Source organism: Gopherus flavomarginatus, chromosome 20 (genome assembly GCF_025201925.1).
Source record: "Gopherus flavomarginatus isolate rGopFla2 chromosome 20, rGopFla2.mat.asm, whole genome shotgun sequence".
Lineage (NCBI taxonomy): Eukaryota > Metazoa > Chordata > Testudines > Testudinidae > Gopherus > Gopherus flavomarginatus.
Window position 1 is genome coordinate 1,557,619 of NC_066636.1, and position 11,725 is coordinate 1,569,343.

The 11,725-nt window shown below is 55.0% G+C and overlaps 1 protein-coding gene across 1 annotated transcript; it reads left to right on the plus strand.

The window, feature by feature from the left end:
* Positions 1-4,265: 4,265 nt before the first annotated feature.
* LOC127038343 (phospholipase A2 inhibitor and Ly6/PLAUR domain-containing protein-like) lies at positions 4,266-11,033 on the plus strand. The gene is made up of 5 exons (XM_050930927.1): positions 4,266-4,356; positions 4,812-4,940; positions 5,453-5,545; positions 7,101-7,250; positions 10,686-11,033. Exons 1-5 carry the CDS (start codon positions 4,266-4,268, stop codon positions 11,003-11,005), a joined length of 783 nt encoding a protein of 260 aa, XP_050786884.1. The 3' UTR covers positions 11,006-11,033.
* The last annotated feature ends 692 nt before the right edge of the window (positions 11,034-11,725 follow it).

The following is an 11,725-nucleotide window of genomic DNA, read 5'->3' on the forward strand; positions in this document are numbered from 1 at the left end:
ACCAGATTTCAAAAAATTCTGCCTGTTTCTACTGGTCAGACTTGCAGGAACCTTTCCTTTCACCGCATCGCTTCTGTGTTATCAAGAAACACCTTCGAACCACCAAGGAATGGTCATGAAATCCTGAGTTAATGACTGCCAGGGTTGCAGCACCCTAAGCTGTTGGATGGTTGGACGGTACCCTCCCTGCTAAACATTTGGATTGTGCCCAGAAGACCCCCAGGCATCTGTCATGGTGTAGGGTGCCCCACACCCCAACACTGTGTGGCATAACTCCCCACCTGTGTCAGCGACTAACACCAGGACAAACTGCTGCCTAGTTGGACCCAGGAGTCCCGAGTTGTATCCCTCCCCCTGACCTAATTCCTAGACCCCTTCCCTCAACAGCTGGGATAGAACCCAGGAGTCCTGACTCCCAGGATATAGGGACAGAGCGGATTCTCCATTCTTAAATCAAGACACTTCTTTCTTTCTAAAGGATGTGGCTTGTTTCCACACTCACATCCTTCCCCCCCCTCCCCCCGATATGAGCTGCGTGCAGAACTCACAGGGGGAAGTTATTTGGCGTGGGATATACAGGAAGTCAGACTGGACTATCTTACTGCTCCCTTCTGGCCTTAGACTCAATGAAATGAAATCAGCTTTTAGAACCCAGTCCAGCTGCTTGGCTTCACTCTGTGACATCTGACTGACGTTCACCTGCATCAACTGGCTTGCCTTAGTGAGGCCTCAGAAACACAGAGAGGGTTGGCTAGTGAAGGGTTAAATCTGGGCAGATCTCTTGGGAAAGGATAAGCACCTGGTTTCCCATCCTTCCAGCCCTCTCTATGAGAGATCGCTAACTGCTGGGTCATGGGAAATTGTAATTGTAATTCCACTTTCTACATGACAGATGACCCTCTTGTACATATATATCTAGGGAAGAGGAGCTCTGGCTGGGAGAAGAAAGGAAGAAGTCCCATCTTCATTGTGCTCAGTGAAACAAGGGTGGCAGAAGGTAAGAGATTCCCCTGCATAGAATTTAAGGCCAAGAATATAAGAACGGTGACACTGGGTCAGCCCAAAAGGTGCATCTAGCCCAGCATCCTGTCTGCCGACAGCGTCCAATGGCAGGTGCCCCAGAGGGAATGAACAGAACAGGGAATCACCAAGTGATCCATCCCCTGTCACCTATTCCCAGCTTCTGGCAAACTGGAAGCATCATGGTGATCCGGTCTGGTTTCCTGCCCAGCCCAGGCTGGCGAATGTCCCCTAGTGAGTTCCCAGTGAAGCTCATGACAACTGGCACGGAAAGAGGCGCCCAGATGTGACTGGCCGAGTTGGTTACGATCCGGCTTGGTCCATGCTGAGAACTTGGGTTGTCAGAACAGTGATGCTCAAGTGAGCACCAGGCTCCAGGCGTCGCCCCAGAGAGGTCGATGGAGAAACGCGTCTGGGAGTGTAGCTACCGTCATTTGCAGAGATGAAGCACCAACGCCGACGGAAACCCCCTTCCATTGCCACAGGCGGTGTCTGCACTGCAGGGCGATGCCGGCGGCACTGGGACACCGTGGCTAGGCCAATGTCAGCTCGACGGCTTTACCCTGTCTGTACAGCCTCCGATCACATGCAAAGGTTCAGGGGATGTTTGAGGCACCAGTGACCGGCTTCCAGCTGATTTGGGGGGGCAGAACTGGGGAAGGGGAAGCTGGGGGTACACACAGAGTCCCCGGCATCTGGTGAGCAGACCCTGGGCTCAAGCAGCTCTGCAGTGCTCTGCAGGTCAAAGAGCAGGTTGACGGCCCCATTCCGGTGTCACAGCCTCCCCCAGCTCATCTCTGCTCACCCTCCCACTGGGGTGTAACCGACTGCCCCCGAACGGCTGATTCCCCGGGGGTTTAACCCTTTGCTTCTCTTTGTATCCACTGAAACGTTCACAGATGTAGGAGTTCATGGGTGGGTCAGACAACGAGGGGCTCTGACAACAACTATTTAAGAACAGTCGACGTTGGGGTTCCGAGTGGTAACGCTTCCTAAGGGCGAAAACGCAAACTGCCGATGTCGCGCGTCCAAGTGGATACTGCAAATAGCCTTAAATCAAACTCTAATGAGTTCTCAAGCTGCATTTTCCTCGCTTTGCCCAGCTGTCCCTAGCGATTGTGGGTGCAGATGTTTGCTGGGCCCCTTGGTGTGTGTGCGGTGAGATCGCCATGGGCTAACATTTCCTGCTAAAACTCGAATCCTGTGTGGCTCACAGTAGATGGCAGCTGCACTGCTGCTCAAAATATCCCTGTGCAGTGTGGCCTTTTCTGCTTCGGGAGGGGAAGAAAAGGAGGAGCATCTCCCCAAATCTCACCGGTGCAATTCCTCTTCCAGCATCCTTGTCAGCCAGGGTACTGATCCTCCGTGTCCGGATAGTTGGCTGCACCATGCAGGCTGCATTCATCCTCTCCCTCCTCTCAGTGCTGCTAGCTACATGGATGCCAGGTTTGTAAAATTTCTGGTGGTGCCCAGAAGGGGTCCAAGCAGAGCTGTCCCATCCATTGGACATATCGGGGCAACCACGCTGGGCCCAGTGCTTTGGGCCCCCTGTGCTTCAGGGGGACACAGGGTCCAGGGTGGCCTGGAGGGTTAGCGGGGGGCCTGGCATTGGTAGCAGCAAGTGACTCGGTTGCCCCAGTCTGCCCTATGGACTGGACGGCTCTGAAAATATCAGCCCAAACATTGGTGGAGCCGGGCCCATATTCCTAAATATTGGTGGAGCAGGAGCCCCACGGGCCCATATAACTCACCATCTGTGGGTCTGTGACGTTATTGATATAAACTGGGACCATATAGAACATGTTTTGCAACCAAGGTCCTGTAGTGGCACCAAATCTTATGTAAAGGGGGTCATATAAGGTGTCCAAGACCAAGTTATGAGTTATTGGTTATGATTATGCTGTCTGTATGTCTGTATCATTTTGTAGTTGAAGTTATGAATATTGGCTCTATACTGTCTATATTTCAAACTTGTGCTGTATTACTGGGAAAGATCCCAGACAAGTGGGTGTTAGCTCTGCTTAGCCTGCTTGATGGCCCATTAAGGACCATCAGCTACACAATTAACCCATTGAGAGGTGGCAGATACGCCTTGTGACTCAGCAGGGTGCGCAGAAACTGGCCCATGTGGCTGCAAACTCCATTTTGCTGTAATTTTCCACAGTAAGAACAAAGAGGTTCTTACACCTGGAAGTGCCTATATAAGGCTGATGCCTCATCTCCATCTTATTTTCAATCCTGCTTCTTACCTCTGGAGGGACTTTGCTACAAACTGAAGCTCTGCACAAAGGACTGAATGACCCATCCCAGCTGGGGATGTTCTCCAGAGACTTGATTTAAAGCTGCAGTTTACTCCATCACTGCTACAAGCCTGAACTAAGAACTTTGCCATCACTGTATGTAACTGATTCCATTTAACCAATTCTAGCTCTCATCTCTATCTTTTTCCCTTTATGAATAAACTTTTAGATTTTAGATTCTAAAGGATTGGCAACAGTGTGATTTGTGGGTAAGATCTGATGTGTATATTGACCTGGGTCTGGGGCTTGGTCCTTTGGGATCGAGAGAACCTTTTTCTTTTACTGGGGTGTTGGTTTTCATAACCATTCATCCCCAGGACGGGTGGCACTGGAGGTGACACTGGGAAACTGGAGTGTTTAAGGAAATTGCTTGTGTGACTTGTGGTTAGCCAGCGGGGTGAAACCGAAGTCCTCTTTGTCTAGCTGGTTTGGTTTGCCTTAGAGGTGGAAAAACCCCAGCCTTGGGCTGTGACTGCCCTGTTTGAGCAATTGGTCCTGAATTGGCACTCTCAGTTGGGTCCCTCCAGAACTGCATCGTCACAGGGCATTCTCAGAACCCGCCAGATGAGCTTCTCAATGCCTGCATGGTTTAGATCGCACCTCTCAGGTGTGGTACGGCTGCTCATGACTCAGACATCTCCCCATCCCATTCCCAGCCGAAGAGCTGGGGGGAATGTGTTCTCAAGCTCCCCAAAAATCAGGAGGAAGGGGAGAGATTTCACACCAACATGAGGGTCCTGGGCAGGCCCCCAGTGGCTCACCCTCCCACATCATGGCCCACACCTTCCGCTCTCTGGAGAGAGGTAGCATCAGCCGCTCCCCCGACCCAGGACTAATCTCAGCAGCTGGGGTGGGTCTGCGGTGAGGACACTCACAGAAAAGAGGATCAGACTAAAATGTGCATTTTCTTTCCTGCTAGCGAATACTTTGAAATGTGTGGACTGCATGGCGCTGCAGGAGTTCTGCATGGACCAGGAGACGACTTGCACCACGCCTAAAGATATCTGCTCCTCCCGCCTTGAGGAGAGCACCATGGGTATGTGAGAGGCACCTTCCGACGAGCTGCATCCATCACTGGGCGACTGTGTCAGAACCTCACCGAGGGCTCATGTGCTTCATTGCTCCTCTTGGCCGAGCTCATTAAACCCCTCAGGAGCTTCCTACAGCCCAGAGCTTCCTGGGTATCCCTCCTAGTTCCCTCTGTGTGAAGGACCCCCTGCAACCTCCCTGCCCCCTCTCCCATGCCAGGGGCATTATGCCCCCCCATTCTCCCCATGCCAGGCACATTATGTGCCCCTATTACCCCTCCCCCAGTGCCAGTACGACACCCTGAGCCCTAGGGCCTATACCGTACACGGCTCGCTACAGGCCCCAGCAGCTGTTTTTAGCAGCGGAGCGGCCTGCTCCCTTCCTGCCATGGGAGCCTCGTGCTGCCGCATGGAGCTATCCACCACCATGGGGACGCCGATAGCTTTTCTATGTGGCATGCAGCAATACGGACAGATGGACCCTACATGCTGGCACCAGTGCTGCACCACATCGCCAAATCCTTCGAGACCTGGCGCCTCGTCAGCTTTGAACCCCTGCGACGCATGCCCTGCTCATCCCTGATTGTTCCGGGTTTTCTAATCCAAACGGTGGGCAGTCCCACGAAGAATGCCTAGCGGATGTCTGTGTTTATTCACTCAGGCTGCATTGCCTGATAAAAGCAGGGACTCCGGTCGGAGCAGCTGGGTGCTTCAGTTTCCGGCATGGAAGGGTGACAGGCCTCACCGTGGCTGAGAAACTGGGGGTGGAAATGGGGGCTAACAGCTCCTACAACTTCAGCTAAAGCATCATCATTTGGTGCGGCCACATCCCAGCCAGGGCTCTGCAGAAGCTCAGGACAGATGGTCTCTTCTGGCCTTAGTGCAGATGAAAAACTGCCTGTGGTCACACATACCACTTCTGGGCTTGTTCTGTGCCAACCCCTGGCTCTTCCAGATTTTCAGCCGCAGGTGGGGAAGGCAAGGGGAGAGGTTGCTCACTAAATAACGTTCCCCTTTGCTCTTCCTCCTTCTCATCTGCACACAGGAGTTTGAAATCCAAGGGCATTTTGAAGGGCTGCGTGACCTCTACTCTTTGCAGTGCAGGCACTGTTACTGTGACCGTCGGATCCTCACTCATCCTGAGGAGTGCGGTTCAGTGTTGCCAGCAAGATAGATGCAATAGCGACTCACCCACACGTACGTATCCATATCTGTCTCCCCTGCTCCTCTCTTGCTCTTGTTCACCAGCTCTTCTGTTCCTCGGGGTACCCACCTGGTGAACTGTCTCTGAGGGGCCTGGCTTCTTCGCTGGGGGAGAAAAGGTGCGTTTTTCACTCGAGTTAGCTAACATGAGGTAAAAGCCCAGGGCGGACGAGGCTATTCGGAGTCAAAGTAGCAGGTTGAGTTGAAGGCCGGGACGGGCTCAGGGTATAACTTGACCAGCAAACTCATGGGAACGCTCTGCATGGTGGAGGTCATTCCCAGAGAGACAGGGAGGCATTAATGCCATAGGACAGGTTGCTGGGAAGATCTCACGTGGCAGCCTGCCTCCAGTTCTGGGCACCCATGCTGAAGAATGAGGAATTGCTGCCGACGCAGGGATGGCCCAGAGCTGGTGGGATACTCAGGGGACTGGGGGGCCGATGTGACCAGAGGACACTCAATGAGCTTGGTCTCGCTAGCCTAAAGCTCCGGCCGAGAGATTCTCTGACTGCTCTCGGGGAGAGAAGAGCTATTTGTGCTGGCATGAAAACAAACTGGCCAGGAATGAAGTGAAGTTGGAAATGAGAAGCAGGTTTTTGAGACAGACAAGGTGGGCGAGGGAATGTCTTTTACGGGACCAGCTTCTGGTGGAGGAAGGGACGAGCTCTCAAGCGTCACTGAGTTCTTCCTCGGGGCTGGGGAAGGAAACCAGAGTTTCTGAGCGACACACAAGGTTCACACAAGCTGTAGGAGACACTTGCAATGAAGTGGACCATTGAGGGCAGCAGGCAGAAGAGTGCATTAGAAATTGTTGTAATGGGCCAAAAAACTGGTGTCTCTATTGAGTTGTGCTTTGTGGTGTCTAGTGGAGTTATGAATTTAAGCTCCCAGGCTGGTCTTTGGAAGGTGTGGTGCAGGTTTCCCGTGAGGACGAGGACTGAGAGGTCAGCTATGGAGTGGTCACTGAGTGAAAAGCGTTCGCGCGTGAGTGAGAGGGTCTTTTATCAGTTCTCTGTGTGAGTTCATTTGAGAGCGTAGGGACTGGGTTCACCCACCTAGCGGTTGCTGGGGCATTTAGTGCGCTGGACGAGGTTCCCCACATGTTGTGATAGGCGTGTGCAGGACCCAGGGAGGGTGCATTGTGGGGGAAGGTGTGTTGGTCATGGTAGCAGTGGAGATACAGCTGCAGGTTTTGCATCTGTTGTTCTTTCTGGCTCTGGTGCCACATTGCAGGTTTCTGACCATCAGAGGTAAATGATCTGGAGCAGTAGAAGGCAAAACAGCCTAACTAGTATGAAGACAGAACATGATGAGTCTCCGAAGGGGATGATAAAACGGGGTGTGAAGCAGGGACTGGACTCAATGACCTAGGACCTACGTCCCGGTGAGAGTCAACGGAGTCACTCTGGTTTAAAAGCGGTGTGTAAATGAATCCGGCTCCTTTTGGTGAGCTCCACAGTTCTATGCTGGCCACTCAGCTTCAGTATGCTCCCCCCACTCCTGTCTGGCTCTTGCCTTCCCTGATGGTGTCTGTCTGCTTTGTTCCCAGTGTCTCCGGTCAACACCACCCGGAACGGGCTGCAGCGCCCCGTGTGCGACGTTAGGGACTCCGTGCAATGTGAGAGTAAGGAGACCATGCCCTGCACCGGAGCTGAGGACCATTGTGTCAGCATGGCTGGGATGCTAAGAACAAATGAAGGTAATGCTCACACGCTGCTGGACAGGGGCCATTCTAGGCCTTCCTGGAGCTGCCTGGGTGTCTAGAAACCCCACTGCGTAAGCTGGAGTCTAGGGCCTGATTTCCAGTCACATCTGAGACCCCTTTGACCCTTTCTGGTGGCATAAAGGTGGGGCTATTCTTTGCCCCCAGGGCCCAAGGGGGGGGATTAGGGACACAGCCAGGGGGTACTGCACTGTGACTCTTCCCTGCCCCCCAGGGCCCGTAGGGGCCAGAGTTTAAATAACAGCAGCCCTGGCCTATGTGGGCGCTGGCCTGGGAGAACAAAGGGGGCTGAGATAGGGTGACCATATTTCCCTGTGCTGAATACAGGACACCTGGCAGAATTACTCGTGTTCCAGCGAGTTCAATGACAATCAGTCAGAACTGGGCAGTACAGACGTTCAAATTAACATCAAGTTGGCTGAGCCCCAGTAAAATGAAATACGGCGTAGCTGGATTCTTTCTATTTACCTTCTTATCTGTAAGGCTGTAGGGTTCACACGGGGAGACGTGACACACACACACACTCCCGTACACCTCTCTCACATGGTTGGGGGGGTGACTGACTGACCGACCTGACCCTCCCTGCCTGGCTGAGCCCCTGGGACAGACCCGCATCTCCTGTTACCTAGTGACATGTCCTCTCGAGGCAACAGATGGAGTGGGGGCGAGGGGGGCAAGGGGGAGCATGCAGCATCACTTGCCCCCTCCCCCAGGTTTCTGCCAGGGTTCACACCAGAATGTGGCCAGCAGAAGCCCTTGAGCACTGTGCAGTAGGGAAAGGACGGCTTCCAGTTACAAGGAAGGGGTAGGGGGAAAGATGACCTGGCCCATGTCTTTACAGAGCTCTTCTCTTTCCCCAACCCCCCATCCCTGTGGCTGGAAGCAGCTGGTCCCTTCCTGCCCGCATAGTGACAAAAGGCAGCTAACTCCTCCAGGCTGCTGCTGGTCACCGATGTAACCCAGCTGCCTCCTGTCCCCAGGCTACAGCATGGACAGGAAGGGGTTAAGCCCCAAGGGTGCATTTTGAACCCAGGCCAGGGAACCTGATTGCAGGGGCTTTAGTGAACCCGCCCAGAGAGGAGGCTCAGCAGAGCAGAGGACAGTGCCTGGGAGCTGGAGCAGCCCCACACTCCCTGTGGGGCAGGACCCACGGCGGGGTGGAGGGGACAGGTGAAGAGGTTGCTAAGCCCCTGCTCCAGGGACTGTTGTGGAGCCTGCAGGGTCAAGGCACAAATGGGCTGGAAATCGCTTCTCCCCTCACCTCCAGAGCTTAGCTGAGGGGTGGAGAGGCTTCCCCGTGCCAGCGCTGTGTGGGGCTTTGGCACACGCAGGGCTCGGCTGGCTCCTCCTGGCCAGCGCCCCGAGCCGGAGGGTCTCTGGCTTTCCCGGGCACCAGCCCAGCCAGAGGAAGGAGCTGCTGGCCAGGCTGTGGTGAGCTGAGTGCTCCGACCGGGGGCTGGTTCTCTGCACAGCGCTGGGAGCGGGACCCGCGCTGCCAGGGGGGATATAGAGGAGCAGCGGGGCGGGTGGGCCAAGGGGCAAAGCAGGGAGAGGACAGCAAGAGGGGGAGCATGAAAAGAGCTGCTGGGTGGGCAGCAGAGGTGACACAGAACCAGCTGGTGCCTGGTGCCTGCCCGCACTCAGCAGCCACCGCAGCTCGCAGCCAGCGCCCGCCGGAAACAAGGCGGAGGGTGGGGCCCTGCTGGCCGAGAGCCGACACGCGGCGGGGGCTGCACTGACAGACCAACAGGGAGAGCGGCCGGCCCCGCACTCTGCATCTTCCCCCCGCCACCAGTCTTGCACCCCACCCCCATCGTCGGCCGTGGGACCCCCCCCTCACCGCTGGTGGGTGGGCAGCTGGTGAGCAGGGATCTGGCCAGCAGCAGCACCACCAGTACTGATGGGGGAGATGGTAAATATGGGACAATTTGCCCATGTTTTAAAAAAAGTCTTGAAACTGGCAGGAAGGCTTAAATATGAGACTGTCTCTTTAAAACCAGGACATCTGGTCTCCCTGGGCTGAGAAAACCCCTCCGACCTGCTTTTCTCCCTCCCTGTCGCTCGCCCACCTGCTGGGAAATTGGAATTCGGCCTCTGGAGTCCCCGCACCCTATTTCATATGACAGCACAGAGCTGTTCATTGTGCTGTGACCTGACCCCCAGGCCTGGCGCTCGTTGTGGGGTGAACCACAGAGCAGCTGGTGTTCAGAGGGCTCCAGTGTCTGGGGAAATCAGAGAGAGGGAGAGGGAAGGGGCCCGAGGCCGTTCTGAGGCAACACCAAAAACTTGTTCCCAATCAAAAGCTACATCTGCAGGCCTGCTCCTTTGGGCAGCATGCAGAGTACATACGGGAGAAGCCCCCCTGGTACGGGGTGAGGTAGCTGGGTAGCCGGCAAGGCACAGCTGGACCAAATAAAGATGCACCAGAAGGGTGTGTACAGACCCTACGCCCTCTCTGCTGACCCCAGCTGTGCCTCCCCATCTACACCCTTCCCTGCGGGGTTTAGTGACGCGCACCCTCCACGCCGCTGACACCGGTGTGTTGTGTAGACTGGGACAAAGCTCCAAGTCTGGATGGGTGGGTCCCGCGCTTCCTGCCGGATTCAGTGGTCCCAGAAGCTCACTGAGGCCCTCAATCTGACCTCCCTTCTCAGGATGGTGGCAAAGGTTACCGCTTATTGAGCTGTTTTCATCACAGGCCGGTATGAGAGGTGGGAAGGCGGAATACCCCCAGGCTCTGTTGCTCCGTAGGCACCGTTTGGTCTCCTGCCTGGACCAAAGCCTGTTTCCCCTCCCAAAGGGATCTCTGTAGAGCAGGAGGGGAAGGGGAGAACCCGGACCTGCCCTCTATTCCGGCCGGGTTCCAGCCCAGGGACCCTAATGGTAGCAGCTGTTGGCAGCTTCCCTCCTCCACTGACGCTGCTTTGAGTCCCTGGGTCACTTCCCTGTGCTTCCCTTTTCAAAGCTTCACCCTTACCTCAGGGTTCAGCAACGCTTCCTCTCCTCCAGCTCCTTTCACTGGGCACCTCTCCAGAGAACTGGCAGGAGAGCTTTTAAGCAGTGTACCTGGGACTTAATTGGTCCCAGCTGTCTCCATTAGCCTAGCAGCCTTAGCTGACCCTTTGTCAGTTAATTAAGGTCAGGTGCAGGTATTAGCCTAACGACCTTAATGGGTTAAGTTGGTGTTAGGTGTCTTGACTGGCCTGGAGTAGCCCTTGTTTGGCTCTCCAGGGAACAGGGACCTGCTCATTCTGAGGCTGATATCCCTCTTGCCTGAGTCCATCACAAGATGTAGCCAGCAGTGGGCAGTCGGGAGGAGAATTAAGATGCCGCTGGCGGATGGGATGGGGGGGGCAGGATTCGGAGCCCCCCCACACACCAGGCTGATCCCCCGTCTGTCTCTCCATGCAGGTTACCTTCCGGAAACACCACTCACAGTGCAAGGCTGCGCGACCAAGAGTGCATGTGCCCTGAAGAACGGTTTCCCTGTGTTCGCTGGATTATTCACGTACACAGTGAGCACAGTGGATACCTGTGCACCAGCTCAAAACAGTGCCAGCCGGATCCCGGGGCCCAGCTCCTCTGCCTTCCTTTTCCCAGTCTCCTGCTGCTCAAATACCTCTCCTGATGGATACCCCGTTTGTGTCACCCTCAGACAATCCAGGCGCCCACTGGATAAAATCCTTGGGGTGGGGAGGCAGCTAGCTGGAGTCTCTCTGTGTCTTTATTGAGGTAAATGCACCGAATAAAGCAGGATCTTAAAATGAAAATACCCTGGGACTGTGTGTGTTTGTTTCACTGAAGATCCCGTCTGCACAGCTGAGCCTGGGACAGCGTCAGACGAATTTATATCAGTGTCGAAGGCTTTTCTTGTCTACCAGCTGACCCCCTCTGGCCATGGCTACGGGGTCTGTAGCAGCGTAGATCCATTGCCAAAGCAGCCCACAGCGATGGGAGGGGTTCATCTTGCTGCTGAAATGCCGCTTCCTTGGGTGACGGTGGCCGGGTCTCAGCTGGTCGGGGCAGAAGTAGCCAGAGACATTTCTACAGTTTTCATATCGTTTTCTTCCCGGTGCTGATTGATTTCTTCCCGGTGCTGATTGATTGACTATTCCTTCCAACCCTCCCTCTTGCTTTCTATTCCTCTTGGCTTCCCCCCCATGCCGACCCCTCCTATCCTGCCCTGTTCCTCTAGCTTCCTTCCCATTTGGCCGATCCCCTCCTAACTACCCCTCCCCCACATCGTGGCACCCACATGCCATTCGCTGCCCACCCATTGCTCGCTCCGCAGGTCTGTTGCACCCTAGTCCCCTGCCCTGGGTCTCTCTTGTCTAGTTACATTGTCAGCTTTTTGGGGGCAGAGGATGTGCACGACCCTGGGTTTGTACAGCCTTCCAGAGGATGCCAGCTCTGGGGCACAGCCTGGCTGTTCTTTGGCAGCGAAGAGCAAC

Bases quoted from the DNA above. Each gene is read 5' to 3' on its own strand.
- LOC127038343 (XM_050930927.1), top strand. From the start codon at position 4,266: ATGGCGCTGCAGGAGTTCTGCATGGACCAGGAGACGACTTGCACCACG. The intron at 5,546-7,100 runs GTACGTATCCAT...CTTTGTTCCCAG, and splicing joins CAATAGCGACTCACCCACAC to TGTCTCCGGTCAACACCACC. The intron at 7,251-10,685 runs GTAATGCTCACA...CTCTCCATGCAG, and splicing joins GATGCTAAGAACAAATGAAG to GTTACCTTCCGGAAACACCA.